Source organism: Chiloscyllium plagiosum, unplaced genomic scaffold (genome assembly GCF_037043375.1).
Source record: "Chiloscyllium plagiosum isolate Xiang-an unplaced genomic scaffold, Cpla_swu_hap1 HiC_scaffold_48, whole genome shotgun sequence".
Taxonomy (NCBI): domain Eukaryota; kingdom Metazoa; phylum Chordata; class Chondrichthyes; order Orectolobiformes; family Hemiscylliidae; genus Chiloscyllium; species Chiloscyllium plagiosum.
The window spans coordinates 7,634,027-7,656,446 of NW_028270186.1; the positions used below are offsets into that span (position 1 = coordinate 7,634,027).

The 22,420-nt window shown below is 43.0% G+C and overlaps 1 protein-coding gene across 2 annotated transcripts in view; it reads left to right on the forward strand.

Annotated features, from left to right (window-relative positions):
- The window catches only part of LOC122543063 (netrin receptor UNC5D-like), a 455,690-nt gene that overhangs the window by 408,421 nt on the left and 24,849 nt on the right, over positions 1 to 22,420 (forward strand). For both annotated transcript variants that reach the window (XM_043681271.2, XM_043681272.2), the window contains exons 12-13: positions 3,572 to 3,740; positions 20,997 to 21,224. In XM_043681271.2, coding sequence (XP_043537206.1) covers positions 3,572 to 3,740; positions 20,997 to 21,224 — 397 coding nt within the window. The remainder of the gene's footprint in view (positions 1 to 3,571; positions 3,741 to 20,996; positions 21,225 to 22,420) is intronic.

Below are 22,420 nucleotides of genomic sequence, written 5' to 3' on the forward strand. Positions count from 1 at the left end.
GCAACCCTTCTTTGAAACATTTCAGACTTGAAACGTTAACTCTTTTTCTCTCTCCACAGTTGCTACCAGATGTGAGCCTCTGCAGGAATTTCTGTTTTCGTTTCAGACTTCCAGCATCCGCAGTTCATCAAATCATAAAATCCCAACAGTTTGGAAGCAGGCAATTCGGTTCATGGAGCCCACACCCCCTGTCCAAAGATTATCCTACCTAGACCCACGCCCCTACCCTATCCCTGCATTTCCTCTGTGTAATCGATCAAGCCGGCACACACCCCTGGACACTATAGGCAATTTAACATGGCTAGTCCACCTAACCTGCATATCTTTGGACTCTGGAATTCTTTGTTTATTTTCATGAAGTTGAGTAAGTTTCACATTAACTTGCCATTGAACTCACCAACGGAAGGTAAGTTTAGCAATTATCCGTTATTTGTATGTTTTTACCAACATGACACTTAACATAGTCAGTGTCTGCTGCTCAGAAAGTAAAGATGTATGGCATTTTATGCCTTTACCTTGCAAATTCATTGAGTTGATTTTAAAATGATCTAATTTTAACTTTTTGTTTACATATTTATTTTTCTTGGTCTTTTTTTTGAAGTCTAAACTTTCTCCTCTCTCTTAAGGTCACTTTTTCCACCAGACCTGACATTTCATTTCCCAACTCTGTTTCAACTTCAGCTGAAACATTTCCTGTTTGTTTCTCAATCTTTAAATTGCGCTATTTATCCTACTGCTCACTGAGGTCACATTTTGAAGGTTACTGAAATGCTGAGGAATGTGGATTGGTGGCACAGAAAGGACCATTGAGGGTTCTGCAGCTGGGGGAATAGGCTTATGCTATGAGGTTTAGAGGGAATTTAAGGGAAGATTATTTTCATAGAAGGAGGTTCTTGCTGCTTAATAGCATAATAGACACAAGAATTCTAATGGCAAAAGATATTTGGTAAAGTGGCATCATCTATGAGGCTGCAAAACAAGAGTGAGAGAGTGGGATTCAATGGGGTGGCTATTCATTTGCCAGCACAAACCACGATGGGCCAATTGGCCCCTTCCATGCTGTAAATTTGTATTGATTTTTGATTTCTAAGCTGCATTGCCCTCAATATGCCTTGATGCCTTAAACCTGTGGGAAGTAGTGGTCATTCTCTTTTAAATAAAAGCATCAAATATATCTGTAAACACAACATTTAAATAAAGGGGCTCCTCTTGGGCATGATGCCATGTTCTTCCACAGACTGACTGACTATCTAATCGGGACTGGGCAAAAGGTGTACGCAATGCCTTCTTTGTCTCTTAGACTTCCATTGTTTGCTCTTGGAGAAACTAGAAGCGCCTTTCAATCAGATTGGTCTCAGTCTATTTGCAAAACAATTGTTTGGAACATTAAACACAAAGTGGAAAATGAAGGTTCAGAACTGGGCTTGAGAGCCTCCGGGCTTGATGGCAGCATTACAGTACCATCAAATGTTTCTGCATCCCAAGTCAACTCCGGTGTCTAAAGATAGATGGTTCTTCTGGCTGTGCTCATTTATATTCCGATTCATGAGAAGTTAGTCAGACGGCCACAGGGGTACATGTTTGCTATTTTTTCCCTTCCTGAGCAGAGAGAAATCTCATGCACTTTGCATGGCAAGAACAGCTCCCTGTCTTGTTATAAATAATAACCTCTCCTGGGTTTTGACCACAGTGTGATGTGTTCAGCTTTGTACAGATGGTCCTGCTCCAGGCCGTATCCTTAGATTTGAGACATTATCAGAAATAAGCTCTTCATTGTATGCCATGAGAGAATTTGATCAATGCATTTTCTATCGTTCAACCAAAATCGGCAATAGTTCCCTCATTGCACTTCCCAATGTCGTTGAAGGGAGGGGAATGTGAGAACTACGGTGCGATGTTTGGTACTGACCTTTGTTTAAGATTACTCTTAATTTAAAAAAAGAACGAAAGAACAGTGGATGCTGGAAATCAGAAACAGTAACAGAAATTACTGAACTGAATTACAGAACTAAAAAATGATCACTGGACCCGAAATGTTAACTCTGATATCTCTCGAGATATGCTGCCAGACCTGCTAAAGTTTTCCGGCAATTTTTGTTTTCGTATTCTTAACTCAAGCCTGTTTATGTATGAAGTTAAAATCCATGTGCTCATATGAAATGACTCTGACTGTTGAGAATTAGGTATTTATCAACATGTGTAGTAACAGTGACGACAACAGTTCAAATCGACCCAGACTCACAAAATTTAAATTGGACAAGCAAGTGATTCAGGGCGAATTGTGTTGACAGGGCTCACAAACACTTAAAAGTCTATGAGTCATCATCTGAGCCTCATGGTTTAGTGGGAGAAAATGCGGACTGCAGATGGCTGGCCATCAGAGTCAAGAGTGTGGTGCTGGAAAAGCACAGTAGGTCAGGCAGCATCCGAAGAGCGGGAGAATCGACTTTTCGGGCATAAGCCCTTTATCAGGATTCTTCTGCTCCTCGGATGCTGCCTGTCCTGCTGTGCTTTTCCAGCACCACACTCTCGACTCATGGTTTAGTGTGCAAACTTTGTTCAGTTCATAGTTTTCTTCATTCCTGAGTCAGAACATAGTTGGTTCAAACTCCATGCTTACTCCACTCAACCTCAATCAGGCTTGTTCAACAGATGTCCTACAAAGATTCCTAACTGGCCTATGGATGGTCTTCCAAATACAGGAATTAAAAGTCTGAGATTCTGCAAGGATATGCTTTTCACATCAGAGGCTGTTTCTCTCCCGTGTTCACAACACAGTCTCTGATTGGAGGAGCGTTGGACAAACATTGGGAGCATCATTTAGCCTGAGGCCCGTGCACCAGAATATTTGGCGGCAGAGGCTAGCTTGCCGTGAGCAACGGTGAAAGTCATGGTTGACAACATTCAGATCACTGTTTTTCATTGGGTTTAATGTTTTACTTACAGAGGAGATCCAGAGTTCAGGTTTCTCACATACACCAATGATATGACACCAGCAGCTCTGCAGAGAGTTCAGTCAAGCTCCGAGAGAGAGCAATGCTTAATTCATAAGTCACAGCTCTTCTTTTGAAACGTCTTCAAATTCAGTCATGAAATGAACTTTTCATACTCCTTCAAGGAGCACTGTTGTTACCAGATAAATAACAACTGGAGGGTTTTACTCAGTGACCTGTTTGCTACTTGCACACAGTAACCTTCATGTCATTGACTGGTTGCAGAAACCTTTCAGTCCACATACTTAAAACATTCACCAATTTCCTTTTATCCATGATATTATCAAGGCACTACCTTAGTGGAACAAATCAGTGAGTGTGTGCGCTAATGTTGAACATGAAACAGTGAAGAGCAGTCCAGACCCTTCGGCCCTTGATGTTGTACCAACCCTTTATCCTATTCTGAAATCAAACTAACTTACATAAAGCAGGGACATATAATTGTCACACTGTTTTCACAGACCTGTTCTTATTGTATGATTCTACTGCTGCTCTCCCGTGGTCCGGTTAACCCTGGGCCAGGCTTTGGTAACTCCATGTTTTGATTGCTGTTCGCTTTGTCTCTTTTCTCTTTCCAGCCTGCAGCCAGAAGGAGCTGAGGTAATCTTGAGTCCCGAGGTCACCTGCGGGCCACCAGGTCTGTCCTTGTCCAGCCCCATTGCTCTGACTGTCCCTCACTGCGCAATGGTATGTTCGGAGCACTGGAGCATAAAGCTGAAGAGACAGACACTGACAGGAAAGTGGGAGGTAAGTTTGGATGAGCTTATTGATTGTGTGCAATGGCCAGATTTGCATATTTGCATTCATTCTGGGTCCCTCCGGCCCAGCTCCAGCAGAGTTACTGAAATAGGTTTTTAAAAAAAATCCCTGCTGCCTCAACTGTGCCTGCGGCATGATAGTGGGGGATCATCAAGCTGCTAACATATCCAGTCATAACCAGCATGGGCCTCCGATGAATCTCTGTGTGATTTGGCGGAAAATAGATTTATTGTTGAACCTCAGGTCAGATACAGTGCATCACTTAAAGAGTGAGAGATTGAAAGGTTTGGTGATATGAAGTGATTTGATGAGGACAGTCTGACACTTACAAGAAAAAGATAAGCAAGAGTTGCATTATTTTGTTAGTATGTTTTGCTGGTGTGCCTATCTGCGCGTGTTGAACGGAGAGCTGTGCTGTAAAATGTATGTGGGATGAAAGCAAGTTTTGGACAGCATGTTTCATAGTTATTTTAATGTTAATGCTGCATTGATGTTCATGAAATTACTCGGCAGCAACTGAAGAATGCTTTCAATGATTTGTAAAATTGGAGTGAATGATGCATCACAAATGTTCAATTAAAGCAGAGAAATTTTACCTATATTCTGTTAAAACATATTGAATTACCCTTTCTTATGCAAAGTTGTTTGGTTCTATCATGTACACATCTAAAATTATTAAAATTTGAAGTTTCTCAAGGATTTAAGCGTCCTGTGCATACATATTCTGATATTAGTGCGATGTTGTGTTACAGGCACATTTGCGGTATAGCTGGCAAATGCTGTGTATCTATCTGTGTGTTTTCATCCATTTCTCTGCAATGAACTCTCTTTGTCTCAGTATCTGTTCATCTATCACTCCCCACAATTCTGTCTCTGCTGAAAGCCAGTCCAATCCTAGTTTGGGGTTGGCAGAATGTTGTTGTACATCTATACTTGACAATGCAGGTAAGCTTCCGTGATTTTATAAAGTCAGCTTCCTCCATACTCTGAGCAAACATGACGCATACAAACACACAAAATGCTGGAGAACCTCAGCAGGTCTTGGAAAATCTGTAGAGAAAGAAATGGAATTAACATTTTGAGTCCGGTACGACTTCTTCAAGTCTGCATACTTGAAGAAGTCGTACTGGACTCAAAATGTTAATTCTGTATGCATCATGTTTGTTCAGCCAGAAGGACATAGAGCAGTAGAGTCATAGAATTGGCACAGAAATAGATTAGAATCCATACTTAGAATTAGAATCCATGCAGTGTGGAAACAGGCCCATCGGTCCAACAAGTCCACACTGACCCTCCAAAGAATAACCCAACCAGACCCGTTCCCTGAACCTATTACTCAACATTTACCCCTTACTAATGGGCCAAACCTATACATCCTTGAACACTGTGGGCAATTTAGCATGATCAATTCACCTAACCTACACACATTTGGATTGTGGGAGGAAACCGGAGCACTCAGAGGAAAACCACACAGACACGGGGAGAATGTGCAAACTCCACACAGACAGATGCCCGAGGCTGCATTCGAACCCGGGTCTCTGGTGCTGTGAGGCAGCAGTGCTAACCACTGAGCCACCATGCTGCTCCCAAAATTAATAGGTCGGTATGATGCCAATACCCACCAACTCATCGTCTCAAAACCGGAACCTGTTTCCATGCAAAAGGGTGTTTTCACCTCAATGTAAATTCAGAAAGATATTGGGAAACTCATCTCTTTGATATGCTTTCCTTCTAACAGATTATTTTGGCAGTGAATAATATGGAGAAATACATTACACAGCAACCTGTCTGCATTGGTAGAATTTTTACCTCTCAGAGATTCAAGCTCCCAGTCCAGGATTTGAGCATCACTGTTTTCTTGCAATCTCTTGACTTTCTTAATCTCCCCAGTTTCTGTCCACATTCCCTGGAGTAATCTTGCCCCAAATAATGTATAGCACATCTGTAAAATCTCAGATTGTTAAACTCCTAGTCTTCCAATCACTCCAATTTTATTTTCTGTTCTTGATTTGCTCAATCACTTCCTCAGCCTTGATGGTTTTATCCCACAGAGAGTCATTCAAGGGACTGAATGGCCTCCTCCTACACTTAATTTATATGTTTGCCTGTTCCTTATACTATAATCCTCATCAGTGAACCTTCAGAACTGAGCAGATTTAGCAACCTTTGAAAGCTGCAGGACAAGTTTAGAAGACTGTAAAATAAAATTTAAAGAAGCGTCCAGATTTATAAAGTGAAGGGTTTGTGGAGAAAAAACAAGGATATTCTGCTAAACTTTCAGAAACTTCGGCCCTCAGCATCCCTGACCCAGCCTGGCCACTGCTCTTGATGTCAGAGTTTTGGAGAGCACGCAGTAGAGACTCATCTTTTGTAGAGAGTCCAGAGAAGCTGGGATTGTTGCCCCTACAACTGAAAAATGGTGAAATGAGATTCAGTTTGCAAAGTTATGAGGGGCTTTGACAGTTTGTGACGAAGCACTGTTTTTATTGGCAAGAAAGCTGTGACCAAAAGAAAAAAGGGGTGTAAAATATCAGGTAAGGAAGTAATAGGAAATTATTTCACATAGAGAGTTAAGACCAAAGGAAATCAAAACAGAGTAGGCCATTTGGCCCCTCAAGCATGTTCCTCCATTCAATCGGATCTTGACTAATCCAATATTCCTCTGATTCACATTCCTGTGTTTTACCCGTAACCCTTGATCCCCAAATGATCAAGAATCTATCTATTACAGTCATAAATATACGCTTGAACTCTGGACCCCACAATTCTCTGTTGCAAGGAGTTCAAAAGAATCACAACCCTCTGAGACTGGAACTTCCTCCTCATCTCAGCCTTAAGTTGGCACATGTTCACTCTGAGACTGTGCCCTGTGGTGCTCGACTCTCCCAGGGTGTTGTCAGGATCTGTAATGCTATGCCTGCCACAAGTGGATTAATTGGGAACTCTTAACAGAGATTCGAGGGGCTTCAAAATGGGTGCCCCGATATGGATTTCAGAGTGATCATTAGAATTTATGCTGGGGTGGGAATTCTGTGTAAAAACAAGTAGAATGAAGCATTGCTCTATCTGAACCTTATGTAATATAACATTTAAAAGCTCCCTCTAATCTAGGCTGCTTTGTTAACTAATGAGGCTCAAAACCTCACAGGGTGACTCTCATGAATAGACTTTTCTCAACCTTTACTTTCGACATCATTAAAACTTCTGCTTCAGAGGCATTATGAAGATGGTTATCAATATGGATACCAGTCTAAAGCTCATTGTGATGTTAAGTTTCATGTATTAATGCATAGATCGCGAGATGGGTTTTCTGTTGGCACTTTCTGTTGAAGTCTTTTGCCCACAAGACACTAAACTACATTCAATGCAATGATTCCTCCAGTCCCTTTATGAATAAATGTCCCTTATTACTGCAGCTTTTTGCTCTCTGCATTAATTGGCTTTTCAAGTGTGTTTGTCTTTGTGTTCCGCAAAGAAATTGCATGCAATCATCAGAGCTTCATTAACAGCAACCGAGACGACTTTTTAACACCTTCAACTTGGGGTGCAAAGTATGCAGTCAAAGTACTGATTTGTCACTGTTTCCTCTTGGAAGTCTCTTTGCCTTGCTGCTATTTTTTTCCTTTAATAATTGCAACAGTCTCTTGGTTAACTATTGAATGATTTGCTCCCTTGGCCACACTTTTTTGCATTCAAAACCACAGTAACGACAACATGTACACAGCACCTTTATCATTCAAAACTGTCCCAAGCTGCTTCACAGGAATCTTATTAAATAAATTTGACAATGAGTGAAAGGACGAGACATTAAAACAAACCATCAATTTGCTTAAAAAGGTTACTTATAAGGACTATCTTCAATGAACAAAGAGAGATGGAGAAGTTCAAGGAGGGTAGTTCAGTATTGAGGTCCCAGACAGCAGAAGACACAACCACCATTGGTGGGGGTGGAGAAAATTGGAGAAGAAGGTGCCAGAAATTAATGAGCACAGAGACCATGGGAAGTTGAAGATTAAAATGTCAAATAACATCATGTTGAATCATGAAACCTAACCTCACAGAAGGATGTCATTCGGCCCACTTTGCCTGTGCTTCCTATTCCTGAGAGCTGTCCAATTAATCTCACTGGCAGCTTCCTATCCACCTGCGCCCGCAGCCCCAACTGTGTCCCGTCGGCCATCCTTCCTGGACATTCAAACTTTAATTTGTTTATGATTATTGCTTTGCTGCTGGTAAGGATTAATTGTAAACCATGAGAACTCCAAAGTATTTACATTATAATGCATTGAGGCAAGAGAAAATTTTGGTATTCATCTATCTCGTTTGAGGGCAGCACCTGTTAATCCTGCTGTCTGTGTGCTAACCTTTACCCGGCTCTCATCTCTGTGTTTGCTAATCTACACCGGCTCTTGATTAATTCTTGATTTTAAGATTTCCACCCTTGCTTTCAAATCTTTTTGCAGTCTCACTCCTCCCCATTTCTGCAACCTCCTTCAGCCCTACATTCCTCCAAGACATCTACACTTCCCTACTCCTGCACCTTAACGCTTTGCCAGTTGTCAAAGATACCACCAATGACCTTCGTGTTTTAAATTGCCAAGACCTTATGAATTTCCTCCCTCCTTCATTATCTCCTTCAAATTCCAAAAATGTACAGGTTAGATGAATTGGCCATGCTAAATTGCCCAAAGTGTCCAGGTATATGCAGGCTAGGTGGATTAGCAATGGGAAATGCAGGGTTACAGGGATGGGATAAGGTAGGGGGTGAGTCTAGTTGTGGTGCTCTTCGGAGGGTCGATGTGGAGTCAGATGGGCCAAATGACCTACTTCCATATTGTTGGATTCTATGATTCTGTGATTCAAGAGATTCCTTGCAACTCCTTGCAGTGCTCTCAAGCACTGATGATGTCGCCTAGCCAGGGGACGAAACGTTTGCAACAAAAACTTCCAGCTCGGCGAACAGAACCACAACAATGACTACACTATTTTGGGCAGCTTTACTTGTGTAAAGTTTGTTTGATAACGTTTCTCTGAAGCACCTTTGGGGATTTCACTTTGTTAAGAGTGCCACAGAAACATAAATTACTGTTGATTGTTATCATTAAACTCAGATACTTTGGACTGGATTCATTGTTCTATGGAGAAAGTGGTAAAACATCTGGGCACGTACAGGGTTCGGAGAGGTTGAGAGGGGTATGGGCCAAATGCAGGCCATTGAGATGAATTCAGTTCAGGAAACCTAATCGGATGGACATGTTGGACTGAAGGGTCAGTATCCATGTGGATGATTCCGTGGCTCTGTGTTCCCTTGCCAGAAGCCACTGCCACACACAGACCGTGGTTGTCAGTACAGCTGGAAAGCAAAAAAGACCTGGAATGCTGACGGTCGGCAACTGACCTTGCAGCTAGGCTTTGTTGAATCTCTTTCTTTTGCCAACAGAAAAAGGCATTGTTTACATCCACTATAGAAACCCTATAGTGTGGAAACAGGCCCTTCGGCCCAACAAGTCCACCTGTCCCTCTGAAGAGTTACCCACCCAGAACCATTCCCCTACCACTCTATATTTACCCAGACTAATGCACCTAACGTGCACATCCCTGAACACTACGCGCAATTTCCCATGTCAATTCACCTATCCTCCACATCTTTGGATTGTGGGAGGAAACTGGAGCACCAGGAGGAAACCCACGCTGACAAGGGGAGAACATGCAAACTCCACAAAGACAGTCACCTGAGGCTGGATTTGAACCTGGGTCCCTTGCATTTTGAGGCACCAGTGCTAACCACTGAGCCATCGTGCCACTCCAACCACTGAGCCATCATGTTGCCCTGGGATCTTGTGGTGCAGTGGTGGAGTTCCTACCTCTGGGCGAGAAGTACTCAGTTTGCGTCCTGTCTGCTCCAGGAGTGTGTTATTACACATCAGAACAGGTTGGTGTAAAAAAAAAATCTACATCCATTAAACTGGCCAACAGTGAGGCATGATTAAAATAAAACTGTGTATCTGCTACCCTTCCAACAACACAGATACAGTTGTCCTGTCAGAACCGATGCCTTTCAGAAGATATGTTAAATTGAAGCACGGCTAACTTGTTTTCCTTGTGAAAAGAAGATTAATGGCTTTATGTGACCACATAAGAGCTGAGGAAATAGTGGTGACTTCAGCAGGCTTGACTTAATTAAGCCCATGGATACAGATCTGAAGGATGCAGGTTTAAACTGAACAAACTCTGGACAGTGCCACCTCTTGCTTAATACCTTAAAAAAGGAACTAAGTTATTGTATCTGAGAGGATTACAAAAATACAGGTGGCCCAAGTTGAACACATGCTCCCTGATTGTGAATCACTATGCTATGATGAGGGAATTGTACTGAAAACATAAAGTGCTGGAGGTCACAGCAGGTCAGGCAGCATCCATGGAGAGAAAGCAAGTTAACGTTTAAAGTCTGGATGACTCTTCATCAGAGCTGAAGTGAAGTGTGGAGGGGGCAGCATCTGTGCAATAGTTTTGGGGGGTGGCTGGGGGTTGGACTGCTGGGGGAGAAAGGTTGTTGGTAGTTCAGGATAAGTAATTGGAGTGTGAGAATGGAAGAACAATGTTGTGTCTAACTGCCAGACTGTTTGTCTTGGTTAGAAGTTCAGACTTTTGCATATGGGGATGGACAAATACAGTACAACCTCAGTTACCCGAACACCGATTATCTGAATTTCGGATTATCCGAACAAGATCTCAAGCTCCCGATGCTTGGGTAAACTGTGTTATGTGAACATTCAAGTATCCAAACATTTGACTATCTGAACAAAATACTGCCCACCCGTGTCATTTGGATAATCGAGGTTGCCCTGTCATTAGAATGACGTTGTAGATATTTGTACTTTTCTCCGGTGGAAATTCAGGGTGAATAGAAAATCTCAATGGGCCCTATGGACATCACTTCTCTCGTTTTTTCTTATGGCCTCTCCAAGAGAAGGAAATGAAAGAAAAAGCAAGACTTATTTATCCAACACTTGTCTTTTTTTATTCATTCATGGGACATGGGCGTCGCCGGCTAGCCAGCATTTATTGCCCATCCCTCGTTGACTTTGTACTGAGTGGCTTGCTAGGCCATTTCAGAGGGCAACTGAGAGTCAATCACATTGCAGTGGACCTGGAGCCACATGTGGGCCAAACCAGGTATGGATGGCAGATTTCCTTCCCTGAAGGACCTCAGTGAACCAGATAGACTTTTCCAGACAATCGACAGAGGTTTCGTGGTCACCAGGAAGGTCCTAAATTCCAGATTATTATTGATTTCAAATTCCACCATTTGCCATTACAGGATTCCAACTCATGTCCCCAGAACGTTAGTTGAGTTTCTGGATTAATAGACTAGCGATAATTGCTTCCCCTTCTTTGTGTCCCAAGGCACTGTATAATTTTTCAAGTGTGGTCACTATTATCCTTTGGGAAATGTGGCAGACAATTTTCACATAGCAAGCTCCCATAAACAAGGTAATGATCACATGACCTCATTTTAGGCATTGGCTGAGACATTGGAAATTCTCCCGTTTCTCAACTGAGTATCATAGGGATCTTTCATACACATGTGAGAGAAGGATTGTTATCTAAGTTCGATAGTTTACCTGAAATTTGTGCCTCTGAAAAAGTGCAGCAGTCCCTGAGGGATTCACTGAAGTGTTAGACTGGAATTTCTACTATAGCTTCTGGGTAGTGTAATTCAGGATCAGCCCAGTTTTGTTCACAGTGAGGAAAAAAGCGTAGAGGGAGAGTACATCAAATACGGCTATTAGAAAACTGGAGTTGTCAAGGAACTGGACAGTTTTGGCATCAGTTTTCATTAAGCATTTTTTTAAAAACCTACCTGGACAGTTTGACGAGGTCTTGCACATTGATGAACTGTTTATGTGCAAAGGAAATGCTGCTAACAATCTTCTTTCTATGATTAGGTGTAAGGACCAAATTGGTTTACACTGTTATAGGATCAATAACTGTTGAGTCACAATGGGATGAGGCTGTTGTCTTAATATGCATTTTATTGCTTGATAGCAATTAATTACAAATGGCAGTAGTTTGTTAGATATCATTGCAAAGAATGTGAGGAGTTCTGTGAATAGGGTGATGCTGGGAAAGAGTGGGAATATTCCTGGATCACGGACCCACGGCTAATGTTCTGGGAATATTGGCCTGAATCTCATCATGATCAGGATGGTGAAATCTGAACTCAGTAAGTATTTGGAAAAGAACCACTGACTTGAAAACCGATTTGGTTCACTCATGCCCTACGGGAAGGAAATTAGCCTTACATGGTCTGGCCTGCACGTGACACCAACCCAAAGCAATGTAGTTGACTCTCAACTGCCCTCTGAAATGACCAAGCAAGCCACTAATTTGTATCAATCACTATCAAGTCGCTACGAAGAAATGAAGTGGATGCATCACCTGGCATTGACCGAGGTACTGGAAAAGACAATGGCAGAAATAGCCCTGTCAACCCTGCCAAGTCGTCCTTCCTAACACCTGGGTGCTAGTGTGAAAATTGGGAGAGAGCTGTCTCACAGACAGGTCAAGCAACAGCCTGACATAACCATTCTCAAGGAATCATACCTGACAGGCAATGCCCCAGAGATGACCATCACCATCCCTGGACATGTCCTGTCCCACTAGCAGCACAGACCCAGCACAGTGGTGTACCGCTGTGAGTCCTTAACACTGACTCCGGACCCCATGAAGTGTGATGGCATCAGGCTAAACATGGGCAACGTAATCTCCTGCTGATTACCACGTACTGTGATGATGCTGCTCCTTTAACAAGGTTGTGATGTCCTTGGTTTGTTTTTCAAAAGCGTTTTACATGACAACAGGTTCTGAAATGTCTGGCTTAATCTATTTGAAGAAACTTTTAAGTTTAAAAAAACACTTGTACTATGAAAGTGGGTAGGGGGAGAATGGGTCGCCAGTTCTCCGAGCTCAGCTTTTTCTCTCGTTTGGTTTGTTTTGGCTTTTCACAGCCAGCAGTCAGTCCGTTCTGAGGCTGATGGTCAAAGAAACAGCTACATGGATGAAGGTGTCCCATGCTGAATCTCTCTGCCATCTCTCTCTCTCTCTCTCTCTCTCTCTCTCTCTCTCTCTCCAGTAAGAAGCTGTGTTTGATTTTGCCTTTTGTGCCAAGGGAATTTGGAACAGTATCATTCAGTTAGGATAATCTGTTGGGGTTGTCGGATCGGTGACGTTATTCCGTATTCTGTTCTCTTTTGTTTGGTTTCATTCGGTAATATTGTAAATAAATTGTTTCATTTAAATCTAAGTGGTTTGACCAGTGGCATCACTCCTGGAATATCCATTATACACCTGCTCAAAACAACTAGCAAAGTTAGGGTCTGGGCTGCTTTCTTGAAATGTTTTGAGCAGGTCTAGCCTGGTCCATAACAGAACTATCGTCCCTGGATTGATGAATTGGTTCTTGGAGGAAGCACTGAGGATGGAAAGGGTGCAAAATGTACTCTGGGTGGGGGATTTCAATGTCCACCACCAACAGTGGCTTGGCAGAGGCACTACTGATCAAGCTGGCCGGGTTCTAAAGGACATAGCTGCCAGTCTGGACCTGCAGTATGCGGTGAGGGAACCCAACATGATGGAAAAACATTCCTCAACTCATCATAACCAATCTGCTTGTTGGAGATGCATCTCTCCTTGACAGTGTCAGTAAGGGTGACTGCACAGTCCTTGTGGAGACGAACTCCTGCCTTCACAATGAGAACAGGTTCTATCGTGTTGTGTGGCACTGTCACCATGCTAAATGGGGTAGACTTGGAACAGATCTCGCAACTCTTGCTGTGGGCCATCAACCGCAGCAGATGTACTCCAACACCATCTGCAACTACATAACCCGACAGATCCTCCACTCAATCATTATCATCCAGTAAGGGAATAAACCCTGGTTTTATGAAGAGTGCAGGAGGACATGCTAGGAACAGTACAGGTATCTATAGCTAAAGATGAGCTAAGTGATCCTAGCACGAATGGATCAACTGCTACATCCAGTTGTGAATGGTGTTGGACAATTCAACAACTCACTGGAGAAGGAGGCTCCACAAATATCTCCATCCTCAATGGTGGAAGATCTCAACACATATGTGTAAGAGATAAGGCTAAAGCAATCACTGCTATCTTCAGCCAGAAGTGCCAAGTAGATGATCTATCTCAGCCCCCTCCAGTGGTCCCCAGTATTACAAATAATAGTCTACAGTCAATTTGATTCACTCCCTGCTACCCTTATCCTAAAACTATAACATCTCCTTCAAGATTGTCCCACAAGAGGAAACATCTGCTCCACTTTATCTTACACATCTCAATTAGATCTCCTCTAATTTTCCTAAACTTGATCTCAAGAATTGGTACTCACAGCACTGAATACTGCAAAAGGCCATGGTCCCTGGTAACGTTCCAGCAATAGTACTGAAGACTTGTGCTCAAGAGCTTGCCCTAGCCAAGCTTTTCCAGTATTGTTACAATACTGGCATCTACCTGAGGATGTGGAAAATTGGACACAAAAAGCAGGACAAATCCAACTTGACCAATTACTGCCTTATCAGCCTACTCTTCATCAGTAAAGTGATGGAAGGTATCAACAACAGTGCTATCAAGCAGTAGCTGCTCAGCAATAACTTGCTCAATGATGTCCAGTTAGGGTTTCGACAGGGGCACTCAGCTCCTGACCTCCTTAAGCTTTGGTTCAAACATGGGCTAAAAAACTGAATTCCAGAGATGAGGTGAGAGTGACAGTCCTTGACATCAAGTGTGGCATCAGTGAGCCCCAGCAAAACCAGAAAAATGGGCATTGGGGCACACTGTCTGCTGGTTGGAGTCATACCTGGCACATAGGAAGATGATTGTGTTATTGGAGGTCTGTCATCTCAGCTTCAGGAAATCATTACAGGAGTTCCTCAGGGTAGAGTCCTAGGCCTGACCATCTTCAGTTGCTTCATTCAATGACCTTTCCCTCCATCAATATGTCAGAAATGGGAACATTCACTAATGATTGCAAAATGTTCAGTGCCATTCACAATTCCTCAGATACTGAAGCAATCCATATTCAACTGCAACAAAATCTGGACGATATTCAGGCTTGGGCTACAAGTGCCAAATAATATTTGTGCTTCATGATGACCATTTCCAATAAGAGAGAATCTAAACACTGCCCCTTGACATTCAGTTATGTTACCATCAGTGAATCCCCAACAATAAACATCCAAGGGGTCACTGTTGACCAGAACCTCAACTGGACACGCCACATAAACATAGTGGCTACAAGAGCAGGACAGAGGCGAGGAACACTGTGATAAGTAACTCACCTCCTGACTCGCCAAAACCTGTCCCTCATCTACAAGGCACAAGTCAAGAGTGTGATGGGGTACACCCCACTTGGCTGGTTGAGTGTAGCTCCAGCAACACTCAAGAATCTTGTCACCATCCAGGACAAAGTAGCCCATTTGATTGGCACGACATCAACAATCACCCACTCCCTCCACCACTGACATTCCATATCAACTGGGTGTGTTGTCCACAAGATGTACTGCACAAATTAACCGTGCATTAACCAAGTATGTTTTTATGAAGGATAAGTTGTGTTTGACTCATTTGCTGAAGATTTTTAATGACACAACTCATGAGTTAGATAATCGGGATCCTGTAAATGTAGCACATCTCGACTTCCAGATGCAGTTGATAAGGTGCTGCAAAAAAAGTTAACACACATTGTAAGATCTCATGGAATTTGGGTTAATATATGAGCTTGGATAGTGGATTGGCTAACCAACATAATTCAAGTCAGAATTAACAAGTCTTTTTGGAGTTGACAAGATTACATACTGGAGTGCACAGGCCTTGGTTCTCAGACCCCAAATATTTACAATCTGCATAAATGACTTGGATGCAGGGAAAGAAAATACTGTGGCCAAATTTGCAGATAACACTAAAACAGATGGGAGAGCCTGAAGAAAGACAAAATTTTTCAATTGATATGAATAGGTTAGGTGAACAGGCCAAACTTTGACAGATGGATAACATGAATAAATGCAAGGTCATCCATTTTGGGTGGAAGAATAGAAAGACCAATTAGTATCTTCAAGGTTTGCATAAAGAATTGTAGCTTGGGTGCTGGTTGCCATGGCGAAAATGAGGACTGCAGATGCTGGAGATCAGAGTCAAGATTAGAGTAGTGCTGGAAAAGCACAGCAGCTCAGGCAGTATCCGAGAGGCAGGAAAGTCGACGTTTCGAGCAAAAGCCTTTCATCCTCATGAAGGGCTTACGCCTGAAACGTCGATTTTCCTGGTCCTCGGATGCTGCCTGACATGCTGTGCATTTCCAGCACCACTCTAATCCTGCTAGTTGCCATGGTTGTGGGTAGTTCGCCGAGCTGAGAAGTTGATTTGCAGATGTTTCGTCCCATGTCTGGGTGACATCTTCAGTGCTTTGGAGCCTCCTGTGGAGCACTGTTCTACTGTGTCAAGTACTGTACAGGAGACTTCAAAGCACTGAAGATGTCATCTTGACAGGGGATGAAATATCTGCAAATCAACTTCCCAGCTCAGCAAACTTACCCACAACCACGGCAACTTAGTATCTAAATGGAGAAAACTTTCAGACTTCTTCAGTGGAGAGAGATCTGGATGTCCTCGTGCATGAGTCACAGGTAACTAATGCAGGTACAACAGGGAGGAAGGAAAGCAAATATAAGTTAAACATTTATTGCTAAAGGAATAGAGTATGAAAGTCTGGAAACGTTTCTGCAACTGCACAAGGCATTAGTGAGACCCCACCTGAAGTACTATGTATCATTTTGGTCCCTTTGCTTCAGGAGGGACATAGTTGTATTGGAGGCAGTTCAGAGTAGGTTCACTAGGTTGTTTCTAGAGATGAGGGGCTTCTCTTTTGAAGAGAGATTGGACAGTTCGGCCTGTACTGTCTCGAGTTTAGGAAAATGAGAGGAGATCTAATTGCGATGTGTGAGATATTGAAGTGGTTGACAAAGTGGAGCAGATATATCCCCTTGTGGGACAACCTTGAAGGAAAGGTTATAGTTTTAGGATAAGGGTCGCAGATTTCAAACAGATGTGGAAAAATTACTTCTCTTCAAGGGTCATGAATCTGTGGAAATTAGTAAATTTAAGGAGGAGATAGATACATTTTTAATCAGTAATGGGTTGAAGGGTTATAGATAGCATAGAGGAAAGCGGAGTTGAGGCCAAGATGAGATAAGACATGATTATATTGAATGTAGGCTCCAGAGGGCTGACATGGCTTGTCCTGCTCCGAGTTCTGCTGTTCTACTATCTTCACAAACACCACTAAGGTCTCAAGTGGGTTAGAAGTAGTGACAAGCTGCCATTCCGTGACCAAAGCTCACTAGCTTGATGACAGCTGATTAAGAGTCTTCACTTCCAGCACGTGGGTGTCATTGGCACAGCTGGCATTTACTGTTTGAGGAGTTTGGTTGTGAGTCGCCTTGTTTAGTCTGTGTAGAGCTTTGTGAGGAAGAGAGTGCGAGGATTTTGACCCAGCAATAATTAGGGAGCAGCCAAGAAATAGAACCCGATGTTTAAGTGCCGCCTCAGCCTTTCAGCTCCTTTCAGGTGGTGGGGTGTTGTTCCAGCAGCCCCTGAGCTTCCCATTTTTTTGGGCGCATTTGAATTTGTGGCCTGTGGTATAAAAAACAGGGAATGAGTTCAGCTCAGCGCAACACACAGTGCAGCTTCCTGAAAAGGCACTGGGTGTTTCATGGTTCAAATGGTTCACATTGGTCACGAACGTTGCAGTCGAATGGGAAGAAATGGAAAAATATTATCTTTCACTTTTAATAAGATTCTGCTCGCCCGCTGTGCATCTGCATGTGCACAGCCTCATCTGTTTGAAGTGGATAAGGCACTTCACATGCGTCAGTGATTAAGTAGGTTCATTATGTCCTCATGTAAACAACCGCCTGGTACTGTGTAAATGAGGGCTCACTGAAGAATAGGTCTTAGTTAATTAAGACAACATTAATGTGAATTGAATCAGACTTCATGTTTAATATTTAAATTAAATCTAATCGTCATTCTTTACAAACCATCTCCAGTTTTTTTCCACATAAGTTACCACCATTTCTATACTCGTTACTGTACACTGTATTGTTCTGCTCGCAATCTTACAATGGCAGTTACAACATGTGTTCATTTTACTCCAGCTTTTTCACATCCGCAACAAGTCTTGCTCTGCTATCTCAATGTTACAAAGACATTTTGATGGTTAAGCACTGGTTAAAATTGGAGGGAAGAATTTCAATAGCTTCTGTTTCTCATCTAAAAAGGTTCTCTGAACCACTTTACGCATTTTTTTCAGGTCTATTGGAGTCTATTATAAAAATGTGATAACTGGACACTTAGAAAATAGAAATAGGATGACACAATGTCATCATGGATTTATGAAAGGGAAATTATCTTTGACAAACTCACTGGAATATTTGAGGACATAACTAGAATAGATGAGGCAGAGCCAATGCATGTTGGTGAACTTGAGTTTTCAGAAAGCTTTTGAAGACTAGATTAATTTCGGATATCTGGTCGGCATGAATGAGTTAGACCAAAGGGTCTGTTTCTGTGCTGTACATCTCTATGATTCTAAGCCCCACTAAAAGGTTAGTGTATAAAACCACAGCACATTAGATTAGTGGTAATATACTGGCATGGACTGAGAATTGGTTAACAGATGGGAAACAAGGAGTAGGAATAAATAGATCTTTTTCAGAGTGGAAAGTGAAATGCTGGGCACCACAAAGACCAGTTCGTAGGACCCCAGCTATTCACAATGTATAGCAAGAGTCTGGATGAGAATATCACATGTCATGTTTCCGATTTTGCTGATGGGTGAGACTGTGAAGGGTGAGAAGGATGGAATGGGGCTTCAACGTAATTTAAGCAAGTCAAGTGAGAAGATGACCTGGGGGGTGCAGTGAGAGAGGGACTCACTGAGATCCTTGTAGAGGGAGGAGGAGCGCTTCTTCAAGGTAGGCATCCTTGCAAGAGGATTCACAGTAGGTTAAGATCAACTAGGAGAAAGTGAGGACTGCAGATGCTGGAGACCAGAGTTGAAAAGTGGGGTGCTGGAAAAGCGCAGCAGGCCAAGCAGCATCCGAGAAGCAGGAGAATTGACGTTTTGGGCATAAGCCTCAAGAAGGGCTTATGCCTGAAACGTCGATTCTCCTGCTCCTCGGATGCTGCAAGGCCTGCTGCGCTTTTCCAGCACCCCACTTTTCAACTCTGGTCTCCGGCATCTGCAGTTCTCACTTTCTCCAAGTCAAGTGAGAAGGCAGTAAGTGAGGAGGCAGTTGCACGGCGAATGTAGTGTAATGTGGATAAGTGTAAAGTAGTCCACTCTGGATGGCAGAGTATTATTAAAATGGTGATTGATTGGGAAATGTTGACATAGAAAAGGATCTAAGAATCTTGGCACGCGGGTTGCCATCAGACTGCAGGTGCAGCAAGCAGATGGGAAGCAAATGGTATGCTGGCCTTCATCACAAAAGCGTTCAATTACAGGAGCAAAGAAGCCATACCACAGCTGTGCAGAGCCTGGGTGAGGCCCATCTTGGAATATTTTATATCGTTTTAGTTTCCTGACCTCAGAAAAGATATGCTTGCTGCAGAGAGAGTGCAGCAAAGGTTCACTGGACTGATTCCTGGGATGGCACATTTGTTATATGAGGAAAGGTTGGGTTAACTGGAATTTAGGAGATCGAAATGGGATCTTATCGAAATAAGTCTTTCTCTGCTATTTCACTACAACAAAGATATTTTGATGGTTACGCACTGGTTTGAAATTGGTGGGAAGAATTTCAATAAAATCCCCACAATATAGAAACAGGCCATTTGGCCCAACAAGTCTACACTAACCCTTCAAAGAGTCACCCAACTGCAGCCATTCCCCAACCGTAATACTGTATATTTCCCCTGACTAATACACCTAACCTAAACATCCCTGAACACTACAGGCAATTTAGCATGGCCAGTTCACCTAACTTGCACATCTTTGAACTGTGGGAGGAAACTGGAGCACCCACAGGAAACCCACGCAGACACTGGAAGAATGTGCAAACGCCGCACACAGTCACCCAAGGCTGGAATTGAACACAGGTCCCTGGCACTGTGAGGCAGCAGTGCTAACCATTGAGTCACTGTGCTGCCCTTAATAGCTTCTGTTTCTCATCTGAAAAGGTTTTCTGAACCATTTAATGAGCTTTATTTCAGGTCTATTGGAGTTTATCATAAAGAAAGTGATATCTGGACACTTAGAAAATAGAAATAGGATGACACACTGTCACCATGGATGTATGGAAGGGAAATTATGTTTGTCAAACTCACTGGAATATTTGATGGCTGAACAAACTGGATGCAGGAATTATATTCTCCGGGCTGGGGGTGTTCCAAGCCAAGGAGTCATGGTTTCAAGGAGTCATTGGTTCAGGAGAAGTGGGAAGCCATTTTGGATTGAGATGAGGATGGTGAACCTGCAAATTTCTCTGCCTCAGAAGACTGAGGAGATGAAGTTGCAAAAGATATTTAAGAATGAAATCGATAGATTTCGACAGGTGAAAGATATTAAGCTGTATTGGGGAGAGCTTGGGAGTAAGGCATTGAGATAGCAGGTCAGCCATGGGTGGGTTGAAGGATCTCCTCCTGCTCTCATTTTATGTGTTTCTGAGGTAGGAACTGTTACTCCACTTTTTATAAGGATAGTGGTTTGAATGTGTCTTGCAAACCTTTAGAATGGAAGCAAAATGAATTTGAGGCAAATTTAAATTTTAGTTGCAGCTTGGTGTTTCTTAGTTTTGAATGAGACAGATATATAGTGAACAATGAAAAATCCTTGGCCCAAAATACAAGGGCTCATTTTAATCTCATGCTCGCCGCAACATCTATGAGGATTGATGGAATGAGCACCTATGTGCTGCTCAGTACGTCTATCTTAATTGCAATGGAAAATCATTTTACTCAGTGTGGGGAGTGGAAGAGTTTCTGCAGAAAACCCAGTTCCATCAGTTTCCCAATAAATGATGCATCTTAAAATTGTGGACATAGTTAATACTTTTCCTCTGGATATTACTTAAACATCTGGGTATTTTCTCTTTCTATTGTGGGTAATTTGATGTATTTGTTGCTGGTTGAGTTTTGAATTTCAGTTGCCAATGTTTCATTAATCCTCCTCAGGAAGTGATGTTGCTTGAAGACGAGACCACATCCTGTTACTGCCTATTGGATTCTCATTCCTGTCACATCCTCTTGGACCACCTTGGCACATATGCACTCGTGGGCGAGGCAGTCACAGAGTGTGCGGAGAAGAGACTGAAGCTTGCTGTCTTTGGGCGTCTGTCCTACAGCTCACTGGAGTACAATTTCAGAGTGTATTGCATGGACGACATTCCAAGTGTTTTGCAGGTATTGTACTGAAGGAAGCATTTACTTGACCTAGTTTCACTTACCGCAAGAGAGCTTGACATCTAACTCCAAGCTTTAATTTTCACTTGCTTCAGCGCAGCTCCTGTGACAAATAGATATTTTTAAACTTTTGAATATTTACGTGATGCAATCCATTTGAATGGATTTTTACAATGCAGTCTAAGTCATCATCAAAATACGTATCAAATCCCATTTTAAAGGTTACTTTGGAGTCAGCTTTGATTGTTCTTTCAGGCAGAGAAGAGGGGAAAACAAGGGTAGTGAAGTGGTTGGAAAAATTAAAACGAGAAATGGAGGGAATGTTCATTGCATCAGTAACTGATTGCAAGTCACTAAATTTGCATTGTAAACTAATAGTAACCCTGATAAAGCACTGCTCCCACTCATAACAAACAGCAAAGCACTTTGTTGATTGTCTTCGTCTAACCAGTAGAAAGTGAGGACTGCAGATGCTGGAGATCAGAGTTGAAAAATGAGGTGCTGGAAAAACACAGCAGGCCAGGCAGCATCCGAGGAGCAGGAGAATCGACGTTTCGGGCATAAGCCCTTCTTCAGGAATGAGGCTGGTGTGCCAAGTGGGCTGAGATAAAGGGTAGGGGGGAGGGAATTTCTGTCGCAAATTCACCTGCACCTCCACACACATCATTTACTGTATCTGTTGCACCCAATGTGGTCTCCTCTTCATTGGGGAGACAGGCCGCCTACTTGCGGAACGTTTCAGCAAACACCTCTGGGACACCCTCACCATCCAACCCAACCGCCCTGTGGCTGAACACTTTAACCCCCCCTCCCACTCCGCCAAGGACATGCAGGCCCTTGGCCTCCTCCATCACCAGATCCTGACCATACGCCGCCTGGAGGAAGAGCGCCTCATCTTCTGCCTAGGAACCCTCCAACCACACGGGATGAATGTAGATTTCTCCAGCTTCCTCATTTCCCCTCCCCCCACCTTATCTCAGTCCCAACCCCCGGATTCAGCACCACTCTCTTGACCTGCAATCTTCTTCCCAACCTCTCCTCCCCCACGCCCTCTCCGGCCTATCACCATCACCCTCACCTCCTTCCACCTATCGTATTCCCAGCGCCCCTCCCCCAAATTCCCTCCCCCTCTACCTTTTATCTCAGCCCACTTGGCACAACAGCCTCGTTCCTGAAGAAGGGCTTATGCCCGAAAC